This window comes from Salvia hispanica, chromosome 4 (genome assembly GCF_023119035.1).
Source record: "Salvia hispanica cultivar TCC Black 2014 chromosome 4, UniMelb_Shisp_WGS_1.0, whole genome shotgun sequence".
Lineage (NCBI taxonomy): Eukaryota > Viridiplantae > Streptophyta > Magnoliopsida > Lamiales > Lamiaceae > Salvia > Salvia hispanica.
In genome coordinates, this window is record NC_062968.1 from 52,928,588 (window position 1) to 52,941,022 (window position 12,435).

At 38.0% G+C, this 12,435-nt stretch overlaps 3 protein-coding genes across 3 annotated transcripts; all 3 read left to right on the top strand.

Annotated features, from left to right (window-relative positions):
* Positions 1 to 1,458: 1,458 nt before the first annotated feature.
* On the top strand, positions 1,459 to 5,677 carry LOC125185329 (spastin-like). The gene is made up of 13 exons (XM_048081853.1): positions 1,459 to 1,918; positions 2,321 to 2,412; positions 2,528 to 2,547; positions 2,865 to 3,108; positions 3,194 to 3,289; positions 3,374 to 3,489; positions 3,607 to 3,687; positions 3,961 to 4,084; positions 4,338 to 4,387; positions 4,770 to 4,860; positions 4,939 to 4,974; positions 5,125 to 5,222; positions 5,419 to 5,677. The coding sequence occupies exons 1-13, from the start codon at positions 1,623 to 1,625 to the stop codon at positions 5,533 to 5,535; spliced, it is 1,461 nt and encodes a 486-aa protein (XP_047937810.1). The 5' UTR covers positions 1,459 to 1,622; the 3' UTR covers positions 5,536 to 5,677.
* A 950-nt stretch (positions 5,678 to 6,627) lies between these two features.
* LOC125224171 (serine/threonine-protein kinase Aurora-3-like) lies at positions 6,628 to 8,865 on the top strand. Its single transcript, XM_048127530.1, has 6 exons — positions 6,628 to 6,894; positions 6,969 to 7,211; positions 7,371 to 7,466; positions 8,071 to 8,285; positions 8,377 to 8,449; positions 8,530 to 8,865. Exons 1-6 carry the CDS (start codon positions 6,757 to 6,759, stop codon positions 8,629 to 8,631), a joined length of 867 nt encoding a protein of 288 aa, XP_047983487.1. The 5' UTR covers positions 6,628 to 6,756; the 3' UTR covers positions 8,632 to 8,865.
* Positions 8,866 to 9,417: 552 nt separating this feature from the next.
* Positions 9,418 to 11,021, top strand: LOC125185477 (fasciclin-like arabinogalactan protein 10). The gene has a single exon (XM_048082005.1). It carries the CDS (start codon positions 9,521 to 9,523, stop codon positions 10,796 to 10,798), a length of 1,278 nt encoding a protein of 425 aa, XP_047937962.1. The 5' UTR covers positions 9,418 to 9,520; the 3' UTR covers positions 10,799 to 11,021.
* Positions 11,022 to 12,435: the final 1,414 nt, after the last annotated feature.

The window sequence follows — 12,435 nt, forward strand, 5'->3', positions numbered from 1 at the left end:
AGTGGAAAGTGAGACTCTTTTGACTTTTTATGTTTATGATTTTGTTGTGTTTTATTTTTATGAAAGTAGTAGCATTTGAGTGTAAATTTCATCAACAATGAGGTTAAATTTTATGTTCAAATATGGTAAATTCTAAATAAGACTTTTAAATTGGAACGGACAAAAATGATAAAATATGACTCTTGAACAGGGACGGATGGAGTACAAATAAGGGGTTAGCAGCTAAAATAATCACTCTCATATACTCCTACTAGTAACAAAATAATCATTTAATGCGTCAGAATTGTAAGTAGGGGTGCTTAAACGGTTCTCCTCGGTTAACCGGAACCAAAACCGGCCGATTAATTGAGGAATCGGAACCGAAAAAATCCGATTCTGGTTCCAACTTTTGAAATAAAACCGGTTCCAGTTCGGAACCGGAACCGACCGGTTCCTAACTGAGAACTGGATTATAATTCAATTTTATTTTTTTTATAATTTAATATACTAATAGATCAAATTTTATTGAATTAATTTTGAATTAAAGTAAAATATTTGAAACCTTGAGTGATTTTTAGATTTAAACAGTATTAGATTTGCGAGCTTTGTTTCTGAAGTATTTAAAATCTTTAAACCCTGATACTCTGAATTTACAATTATTTCCCCAATCCATTTTTTATGAACTAAATACAATGAGTATGACATCATAATTTTGTTACTAATTTTCAGAATAAATTATACAAATACAATATCATTTCATATGATAGAAATTTAACTTTATAACAAATTTATGTACCAATTCATTTAACATATGATTTTAACCTGTTTGTGAATAATATATTGATTGTTCCGTTATAAACCAAAAAGGTTACAACAAGAACAATTAGTATTAGAAATTCCATTGAATATTTGTTTAGCCAAAAAAAAAGGAAAATAGAATTCAATTTTAAAACTTATTTTTTTTTTAAATGCTAAAGTTTAGAGCTCCTACTTTTTTATTAAAAAATTACTAATATAAACTAGTCCGACCTAGTACACTTGGCATCACTCTTATCCATATATGAATATTATTGTATTGTTGGTTTGTACATTTTGTATATTTATTTGAATTTTTAGGTATTATTTGTTATATTTCTGGATGTTGGATTATTATTTTTTTTAGTATTGAATTATTTAAAATTATAAATAAATTCGGATTAAAATTACACATCGGTTCCGCATCGAAACCAAAATCGACTGGTTCTTAACAAGGTTTCAACCCGGAACCGAGCGATTCCGGTTCCGATTTCGGTTCCAATTCCGGTTCTAGGATTTATAAAAATTTAAAATTGATTAACCGGTCAACCGGTCCGATTAGAACTGAAACCGGCCGAATAAGCGGGCCTAATTGTAAGTAATAGTACTAGTATACACCAAAAAAAACTTTAATTATGGTTAAAATATAAATGTAAAACATATAAAAAATATATTGGCGTGAATGGGAAACTTAAACGGAATCTGTTAATTGGATTGTAGAATTGCAAGTATTCAACCGTCGGAGCTGCGTTGAGTTTGCAACTCCGGAGCAGTGATTCTCAAGTCACCGATTGCAGAAAGTTTTTCTTCAAATTCTCTTCCGAATCGCCCAATGTTACAATCGCCCGATGAGCTTTCTTAAAGATATCATCGACAATTTTAGTTCGATCTTCTCCGATTCGGCACCGACTGAGAAAAACCCTAGCACCGGAGCGATGGACGGGGAGGGCGGTGTTTCGACGGGGAATGAGCGGACAGCGTATAAGCTGAAAGGTTACTTTGATTTGGCCAAAGTGGAGATTGATAAGGCTGTTCGCGCCGAGGAGTGGGGGTTACCGGACGACGCCGTTTTTTGTTACCAGAATGCTCAGAGTATACTGGCTGAAGCGGTTTCCACTCCAGTGCCTTCGTACATCACCTCTAGGTACTGATGGTAGCAATATGGAGTACTATAAATTTAATGTTCAATTATGAGTTCGTTTGTAATGTGTGTTTTTCTATGGTTATGCATATTGATTAAAGAGTGTGCGCAGCTTGATTACGGAGTTTATCAATTTTATGGAAAATTCATTTTGGACATGTGAGTGCGTTCCTTTATCACTTTCCGGTTGATCATATGCCTGTTAAGTATCCTCATTGTATGAACCCTTTTAACATATGCTGTTTGATTGTGTGGTTCTTTTCCTTGAGTACATATGCATATTGCATCACAGTTTGGAACGTTAAATCTTAATAGCGAGATATTGAACTATACATGATCTAAAAGTTTTTATTAAAGTTGGTTCTTGGTGCATCTTTTGTTTCATTTTTGTCGAATTTCCTGCAGTGAAATGGAGAAGGTGCAATCTTATCGGCAGAAGATATCAAAATGGCAGGGCCAAGTAGCAGAGAGACTACAAACTTTAACTCGAAGAACAGGTTATTATTATCTTCCATCCTTAGTGTCGTATCTCTTAATATTGAGACAAGCATTCTTGATGGCCATAAAAAAGAAAATTTGATGTGCTCCTCTGTGCCTTCTCACCTATCTCAGGTGGATCATCAGAAATCAAGGTATGGAAAGCTCTAAATGAACTGTAAGTTAGTCTCCTGATTTGTTTCCTTTACTTAATAGATGTGCTTCCCTTTAGATAATTATAAATGAGTTCCTGATAGTGTCACCTGTTATGGTGGTTTTACAGAAGTATTTGTACAGTACATTAGTGCTTGCTTGAATTTGGAGGCCTGCCATGATGATATGTAGTTCTGTAGCTTGAATTGGGAGGGAGGGAGTGATATTTCTTCACCTTTTCACTTACAATGTTTATGGGTAATTACGCGGAGTTCAACCACCAGTTTGACCCATTTTTCACTTCTATCCACTTTGTTAGAGTACGTCACCAAAGTTACAAACTGGGGTAGTTTCATCTTCTGTTTCACGACCAAGAAAAGTGGCAGCACAAAAGGTTTCTGTCAATAGCAGAACTGGTCCTTCTCTGAGGAGTCAAGGAAATAATGCTCCAACTTTGCAAAAACCTGCTCAAGGATCTGTAGGTGGTCATGATGCTAAACTGGTAGAGATGATAAACTCTGTGATTGTTGATCGTAGCCCTTCAGTTAAATGGGACGACATTGGTTAGTTGCTGTGATATTTTCATTAGAGATATCTAGCTTTTTCTTAAGCCCTATTAAGTGTCTTAATTTAACTTTTGCCCTGTAGCTGGTCTTGAGATGGCAAAACAAGCATTAACAGAAATGGTTATTCTACCAACAAAAAGAAGAGACCTTTTTACTGGTCTTCGAAAACCAGCCAAAGGTAATATTAGGGTATGAATTACATAAAAAATAGCTGCCTGGACCAGATTTCTAAACAAGGTTTAGGGACTGAATATTTTTGCAGGTTTACTGCTCTTTGGACCACCTGGTACTGGAAAAACCCTGCTTGCTAAAGCAGTTGCTTCAGAATCCGAAGCTACATTTTTTAATGTTTCGGCTTCTTCACTGACATCAAAGTGGGTGCGTCTTATTTCTCTATCTCCTACCTTAGATGTTATGTTACAATAGGTGGGTCTAAGCCCTTGTTCTGTTTGCACATGATATCTGAGGTCCTCTTATATTATGTTTGCATGGTAGGTGGGAGAGGGTGAAAAGCTCGTTCGTACTCTTTTCCAGGTTGCCATTTCCAGGCAGCCATCAGTTATCTTCATTGATGAGGTACTGTACAGTCCGGATTTTTATTGCGGGTTCTAATCACAAACTTCCCGTCCGTCATGATAGCGGACTTAAGTAGCTCTATCGATTAAGAAAACTATTGCACCCTCTAAGAATAGAGTTTCAGTGTCCTACTATTCATTGTTAGATTATGTGATAAGTGGTTTATCTTTGTGTAGCACCCTCTTGTGCCATACCTATGGTTCACTTTCAACAAGGTGAGCTAGTAGTGGTTGAGCTGTTCTTGTGTGCCTTATTGCAATTTTTTGGATGCAGATAGATAGTATAATGTCAACAAGAACAGAAAATGAGAATGAAGCAAGTAGAAGGTTGAAGTCTGAGTTTCTAGTTCAGTTTGATGGGGTTGCGTCAAATTCTGGTGATTTAGTTACTGTCATTGGTAAGCTTTAGTACTTTACCATTCAAATGCTTTATCCTGTTGATCAATCTTGCAGATTTCAATTGTGTTACAGATATTTATGAGATTCTTATTATTGGTGTAATGGCGGTTCTCTTTTCTTTTGTGTAATATATGTTGTTCCTAACTTTCAACTCTGACCAACTGTGTAACCTCCATGTTTCAATTGGAACATACTGTTTTTATTATTTTGCTATATTCTTTTATTTCTGACAAATTTAATATGCTACTGCAGGTGCAACCAATAAACCCCAAGAATTGGATGACGCAGTTCTTAGAAGACTGGTCAGCAAGAACTACTCTTTATGGCAGATTTATTAACTGAATTCTGGAATTTTCTTCTTGAAAATCACTGCCTTTCATATTGAAAACATTGGAAACTAGTAGTCTAGTACCACCTCTATTCTTTTCCATCAAAACTGGCATTTTTATCTGTATGTTTTAAAAGCCAATTCTTTGCATTCTAATAGCGAACAGTTTTACTTCAGATGGGATCAAATGGATTTCTTGGCACATTTATTGCATATGCTTTTCGGTCTATTACTAACTTGGAAGTTAATTAAATTCGGATAAACCATGCGAAATGCATTCACATTCAAGAACCAACCACCTAGCAACTGTAACATCGATCTCTTTTGCCCTTTTTGTATTTGATTTTTATGCACAGGTAAAGAGAATTTACATACCTTTGCCGGATGCAAATGCTAGGAGAGTTCTTCTGAAGCATAAGCTCAAGGGTCAAGCATTTTCTTTGCCAGGTAAATGCCTAAATTTATCTCATCAACGTTGGATACATATACTGATATTTTACACGGTTTATCATTCTTGTAAAACAGATAGAGATGTAGAGAGACTTGTGGCTGAAACTGATGGTAAGGAAAAACTTGCTATTGTATCTTTATTTTCTCCTGAATAGTGAGCACACTGTCATTTGTTAACTAAAACTAAAATTGAACAAAACATTAGAATCATGATTATTCTTTGGAACCACGATATGATGCATTGTAATGTTGTCTCTGTAGGGTATTCCGGAAGCGACCTACAAGCTTTGTGTGAGGAAGCTGCAATGATGCCAATCAGAGAGCTAGGTGCAGACATCCTTACAGTCCAGGCAAATCAGGTTATTATATAATCTTCTACCATTTCATCTGCTAATCTTCCACCCATTTTCGTTACCAAAATTCCCCAGCAAGAATCAATATTAATGTCACTAGCCGAATCTGCTACATCATCCCGGCCTCAAAATCCCTCTCTCGCATCTTGCGTTAGGAAGCATTTAAGTTGTCATCCGTAAACCTCTGGGTTGTTGTGTCCAGGTTAGGAAATTGAGATATGGAGATTTTCAGAAGGCAATGACTGTTATCAAGCCTAGCTTACAGAGAAGCAAGTGGGCTGAACTCGAAAGGTGGAATCGAGAGTTCGGTTCCAACTAGTTCTACATAAACTCAAGTCTACATGCATCAAGATTTTCCTCTATTAAAAAACAATTATTTAGGGTTGTATATTATTGCCCTAGAAGATCCAGTAACTGATAAAATGTAAAAAGTTAATAAAAGTCGATGGTAATTTAGTTTATACATGTATCTACAATCAACTGCTTTGTGTGTTGCCTTAATCGGCTTTCATAATATCTATGCATGTATTAGTCCCATTGCTTATCTTTTTTCCACTTCGAAAACTGTTGATTAGTACGTAGTTGGTAAAAAAATGGTTTAATTTATTTTTTTTTTGGTCATAATCAACAATAAAAGTTGAATTATAATAATGATTCTCTAAAAATTTATTGACCTTCAAAAATACTTTAGATGATGAATTTTACCACCCAAAATTACTTTTACCTGTGAAAGAGGATAAAATTTACCACACAAAAATATTCATCTTCGGAAATATTTTTGATACACAGTTTTTCACCAACTAATCAACAGTTTCCGATTGTAATTCAAAAATACTACTCCCTCTGTCCCGGCGGGATGACATGATTTCCTTTTTAGTTTATCCCAACTACTAAGACGACACATTTCCTTTTTTTGATACATTCTCTCTCCAATTAATAAACCTAACCACTTTTTATCACTCTTATTAAAATATTCATATTTCTTTTCTCTCTATTTAACACTTACACCCACATTTTTCCTCTCTAATTAAACACTTTAACCAATAATTCCTAAAATTATGTGCCGATCAAGAAATGTGATCTTAGCCGGGACAGAGGAGTTATAGTACCAATATTACCTAGTATTTTTGAATTATGAATAACAATATACAAACATTATTCTATAACCAAAAGTGATTTGTTATTAAAAAACTTTCGGTCACAACTTGATAAGTAATTCCAAGTTGTGAAGAATAATCTAGAAATTCACTTTCATGATCAAGAGTAATTTCAATTTGTGAACCCAGGATCATTTTCAATTATAAATTGCAAGGGTAAAATATTGAAGAAGATATTTTAAAAATTTTATGAGTGGTTACTAGTAATTAAATCTACTTAACTCAGTTTGAACATTTTTATGCCATAATTTGTTCAAAATTTAAACTCCCATCTTCCTCAGAGGAGTTAATGTCGTTGCAAAATAGTATCTTCGAATTCAAATATCACTGCTTCCCTCCCATTCCAAAAGCCCTAATTCACAACCCCCAAATTCAATCTTCCGATGGCCGATCAGCGTCGCAAACCCCCAAAACAACCCCAAACGACCTCCAAAAAGCAATGGTCTCTCTCCGATTTCGACGTCGGCAAACCCCTCGGCAAAGGTAGATTCGGCAGAGTGTATCTAGCTCGCGAAATCAAGGTAATTTTTCCCGTCCCAATCTCACCTTGGACCATGAGAATTTTAGATCTTAAGTTTGTTTGTTTTTTGGGTAGAGAAAGTATATTGTGGCGTTAAAAATTATATTCAAGGAGCAAATTGAGAAGCATGGGTTGCAGCACCAGTTGCGGAGGGAAATGGAGATCCAAAGCGCCCTTCGCCACCCCAATGTGCTGAGGCTTCACGGATGGTTTGACGACAATGAGAGAATTTTCATGATTTTGGAGTACGCTCACGGCGGCGAGCTCTACAGAAGGCTTCGAAAAGTGGGACGCCTCACCGAGACACAGGCTGCCACGGTACCACTATTGCTCTCTCTTCTGCTGTTTTTTTGCTTGGCTCCTTGTCCGAATGCTCATATTCGGATGTGTTTTGAAGCTTTATTGGACTGCCTTTTTGTGTTTACATTATGGATTAATATGCTTTTTGTTCTTGGTGTTGTAATTCTGTTGAATCAGTATATAGCTAGTCTCACAGAGGCTCTGTTGCACTGTCACCAAAAGCATGTCATTCACAGAGACATCAAGCCGGAAAATTTGTTGCTTGATCATGAGGTATGTCTTCCTATCAAAGAACTGTAAGATTAAAAGTCATGGATGTAAGAATTGTCATTTACTACTAAGCTAGTTCATCAAGATTGTGTTAGTTTATCTATTTACTCTGAGTTTATTTGCTTCTTTTTTTGTTTGTTACTTCACCACTTCACCACTTCACCCATGCCAAACTTTGCCTTGCTCAGGCCTTAACCAAACTGATCATAATAATCTCAAAGTCTTTAAGGCAATTCAGTGGTTTTAATGAAAAATCAGTTTTACTAACTGCTTGGTGAAGCTTGCTCATCGGTAGCATGCATATATTGAAAAATAGTAGTATGCAATTTCATCTCCATTAAAACATGTTCTGAAGTCATATAGTAAGGTTGGTTTTCGTGGCTGTGACAACATGAAACTTTACATGTTTTTTCATCTAAGCAGTTTGATTTTTTGACCTGCTCCTTCCTCTATGTAACAGCTCTGTTCCGTATGGTGATGGAAAGTGTAGAGTTGCATGATATGTTTTTGCGAGAAGTAAAACAACTTGAACAACCAGCTTGCTAAAAAACTCTTAATACAAATCAAACCATGTCTTTGAAATTATAACATTCTGAATCACTTGTAGGGTCGGCTCAAACTAGCAGACTTCGGTTGGTCTGTACAGTCCAGAAGCAAAAGACACACTATGTGTGGAACCTTGGACTATTTAGCACCAGAAATGGTAGAGAGAAAGGCGCATGACTATTCTGTTGACAACTGGACATTGGGAATTCTCTGCTACGAGTTTATATATGGTGTCCCTCCATTTGAGGATGAAAGCCAGATGGATACACTCGAAAGGTATGGAACCATTTATGGATGCTTTTACCCTTAACAAATTTCATTTACTGCTTATGAATAATTCGTGTTTGTATACCTACTACTGCTGTAGGATAAAGAATATTGATTTAGCATTTCCTTCTACCCCTGGTGTTTCAGCAGAAGCTAAAGATCTCATTAGCAGGGTAATTTTCTTTCACTTTCACATAGGATGATGGTTTCTTTACTCTTCTTCGCTTCTTGATTACGCGGTCTTTTTGTGCAGCTTCTCGTGAAGGATTCATCAAAAAGGCTGTCCCTAGAGAAGATCATGGGACATCCTTGGATAGTGAAGAACGCCAACCCTATGGGTATCTGCCCAAATTAGCACTATGCTATTTTGACTTATGCTATAATTATAATGCATGATGGCTAGTTATGTATATGAAGTAAGGTAAGGAGTGGTAGATTTAGCTGTAACATCTTTTATTATAGGGGTATAATATTCTATACTTGTAATACTATACTCATTGTTTGGTGAGATACATTGAAGTTAAGTAAATACTCTATATTATAAGTAGTTATAACTATAATTTGTAATGCAGAATCCCACAATCATTTAATATTTCGGTGCCTTAATTCATATTGAGTAGTGTGTCATATACTCATATTGAATAGGAGTACTAGTATATTGAGAATATATTTTCTTTGCACAATAACGAGTTGAAATATGAAATTTCCTATTCGTATAATCGAATTATATTTATTTATTTGTTGTGAAAAAGTAAACACCATCTATATCTGCTTTGTCGTTGTCATTTTTTTGGAATTCATTGCTGCACTATATGTGGAGTTTCCTCAACTCATTATGTTTGCCACTTAAATCAAAAGTTCATTCTATAATAAAGTAAAAAAGTTAACAATATGTTTGATTTATAGTACCTTTATTTAAATAAAAAAACTTTGTTAATGAGAATCTCCCGTGTCTTAATTTTGCCACGTAAATTAAGCTTGGTTTTGTAACTTATTCTTACTCACCTCCATTTAAACATTTTTTAACTAAATTCGTGTCGTTAATTGTCGAAATCAAAATGAATCTCAATATCATAGTACCATAACAATGTTAAAAACTTAAAACTGCTTTCGATCAAATTCCTTTTAGCATTTCAAGCTGAATCTCTTTCCTCCAACGGCTTTAAATCCGACGTGGCACTCACGACTACATCAAAACCCTATCCCCAATTCACTCTCAGTCAGTCCAAGCAAGCGAAGCAACAATGGCCGCCGCTTCCCTCACCCTCTCCCTCTCGATCATCGCCCTCCTCTTCGCCGCCATTTCCGCCACCAACATCACCGAAATCCTCTCCGGCTACTCCGAATACAGCGAGTTCAACGACCTCCTGACCAAGACCAAACTCGCCGACGAGATCAACAGCCGCGAGCCCGTGACCGTGTGCGCCCTCCCCAACGGCGCCCTCTCCCCCATCACCTCCAAACACCCCCTCAGCGTCGTCAAAAACGTCCTCGCCCTCCACATCCTCCTCGACTACTTCGACGGCCCCAAACTCCACAAAATCTCCGAAGGCTCCGTCCTCTCCACCACCCTCTACCAGACCACCGGCAATGCCGCCGGCCAGCTCGGCTTCGTCAACATCACCGATGTCAAAGGCGGCAAGGTCGCCTTCGGATCCGGCCTCCCCGGCTCCCCCCTCGACTCCACTTTCACCAAATCCGTCGAACAATTCCCCTACAACCTCTCAATCATCGAGATCAGCCACCCAATCGCCCCCGCCGCCGTCCTCTCCGCCGCCGCCCCCTCCGACGTCAACATCACCGCGCTCGTCGACAAGGCAGGCTGCAAGACGTTCGCCTCTCTCATCGTCTCAACCGGAGTGGTCAAAGTTTTCGCCTCCGCCGCGGCCAAGGGTTTGACCGTCTTTGCCCCCAACGATGAGGCGTTTAAGGCCGCCGACGCGCCGGATCTGAGCAAGCTCACCAATGCGGAGGTCGTTTCTCTCCTCCAGTACCACGCGCTCGCCGCCTACAGCCCCGTCGGCACTCTCAAGCAGACCAAAGGCAGGATCTCCACGCTCGCCACCAATGGCGCCGCGAAATACGACCTCGGCGTCAAAACCGCCGGCGATTCGGTCAGTCTCATCACCGGAGTCGACGATTCCAGGATTGCTTCCACCGTCATTGATTCCACTCCTCTCTGCATTTTCACCGTCGACAGTTTGCTCCTCCCCGTCGAGCTCTTCGGGAAAGCTCCTTCTCCGGCGCCGGGACCGGCGCCGGAGACATCTCCATCTCCTTCTCCGGCGGAGGCTCCTACCCCTGCCTCTTCCCCGGAGCCTGCCGCCGCGCCGTCGCCGTTCAAGTCTCCACCGGCGCCGCCGACGAGCTCGCCTGACGGAGCGCCGTCGGAAGGACCGACGGCGGACTCGCAGAACAGCTCCTCCGACAACTCCGGCGCCTCGTTTGAAGCTCCGGCGGTGGTGAAGGTGCTGTTGCTCACAGTGGCAGTTTCGGTATTTGGTAGCATTTTGACGTCCTAAATCGTCATTTTCTTTCCTGGTTTGTTATTTTCTTTTAATTTATTTCTTTTACTTTTTTTGTGTGTATTTCCGATTTCGAGTTGTTTGTGGAGGAAACGCTTTTTTAGTATTTTTGTATTTTATTTATTTTCGCTTTCTTTGTGTAATTGTTGTGTTTGTTTAGCATATTTTATGGAGACGGAGACACTGAATTCAAGTGATTTATATTTTCCCCTTTTCTTAATCTTAACGATCACTGGTTTGGATGGATGATTTAATTTTTTAATAGTAGATTAAATTAGTGGCCTCGTTCTTGAAAAAGTGAAGGTTCTTGAAGTGTCGGTTGTGAATCTTGGTATGAGCAGGTGGAGAGAGAAAATCTTGTCGGAACGGACCCACAGGTCAATTTTAGACTGCAATTATGAATGTAGTTACTAAAATAACTACTTAAAGCAAGAAAGTGGTTAACTAGAGACACATAAATTATTTCCCTTTCATGGGATAATCCAAAATCGCAAGGCCTAATTATGCAGTGGAGAATGTGGAGATCTATGAGTATATATGGTGCTGGGAGTAAGGAGACTTCCTACTAGGACTTTAATTAGAATTCCCCATAAAAACTTTCTGTCACGTCATCATTAGGACTTCTCATCCCACTGTCACATCATTAGGACTTCCCCTGCCCTAGAACTTCCCACAATAAAATTAAATTCACAATTATTTAATTTACGGAATTAATATTTACGGAATTAAATGAACGAGCAGTATATATAGAGTTTTTTTTTAAAAATTAAAAAACTCGGACGTCCGCGGCGGACGTTCGACCACGCCACAATGACGGACATCTGCCCGCCCATCACCGGGATATCCGAGGACTCGGGTGTCCTCACGGGACATCCGTGTCCGACTTATTTTATTCCAATGGCGGACGTCCGACCACTGGAGATGCTCTAAAAAGGGTTTCTCTGCAATAGAGTATAGTCTTTAATTAAAAATGTAGCAAATCTATCATATTCCGAAAATGTCACACATCGAATATTTTTCTCAACCATCACTTTAAATTGCATTCGAACCCATGTAGCTATTTAATGGTATTCAACAACCACAGCTCGAATTAATAATATGGCCCCTATGTTTTTAATCACTCCTTAAATTCTGCTATTTCAAATGGTCATTTTATTTTATTTGGAAGACCTATTTCAACAGGTCATTATTTAAAAGTTGATTTATCTCTCGTATTATAGTATAGATTCAATATACTCGTTTCTTAATTTTTGTGCCTGGATTTTGAACCCTATTCTAATTGGGATAGAGAAGTAAAGTTTTATCGAATTCTCTTTTTTTTTTAAGTTATGACGAATTTACATAAAATAATTAATATATGGTTCAAATTATTATTTTATCCAACTACCAAAAGCTATAGTTGCAAAAATTAAATCATCAACAAAGGTCATTACTTCTCAATTGGGCTGGCATGTTTTTATTGAGCCCATACATTGAAATTCTAGGGCCCATCTTGTGCCCAGCTTATTTAGAACCAAAATTCTTCTGTTTATTTGTTCTTTGTAGATTTATTATTTCCTCCGTATATATTTACTACCCTATGTCATAGTATTAAAAATTAAATATTAAAAATGAAACATTTAATAAAATTAATA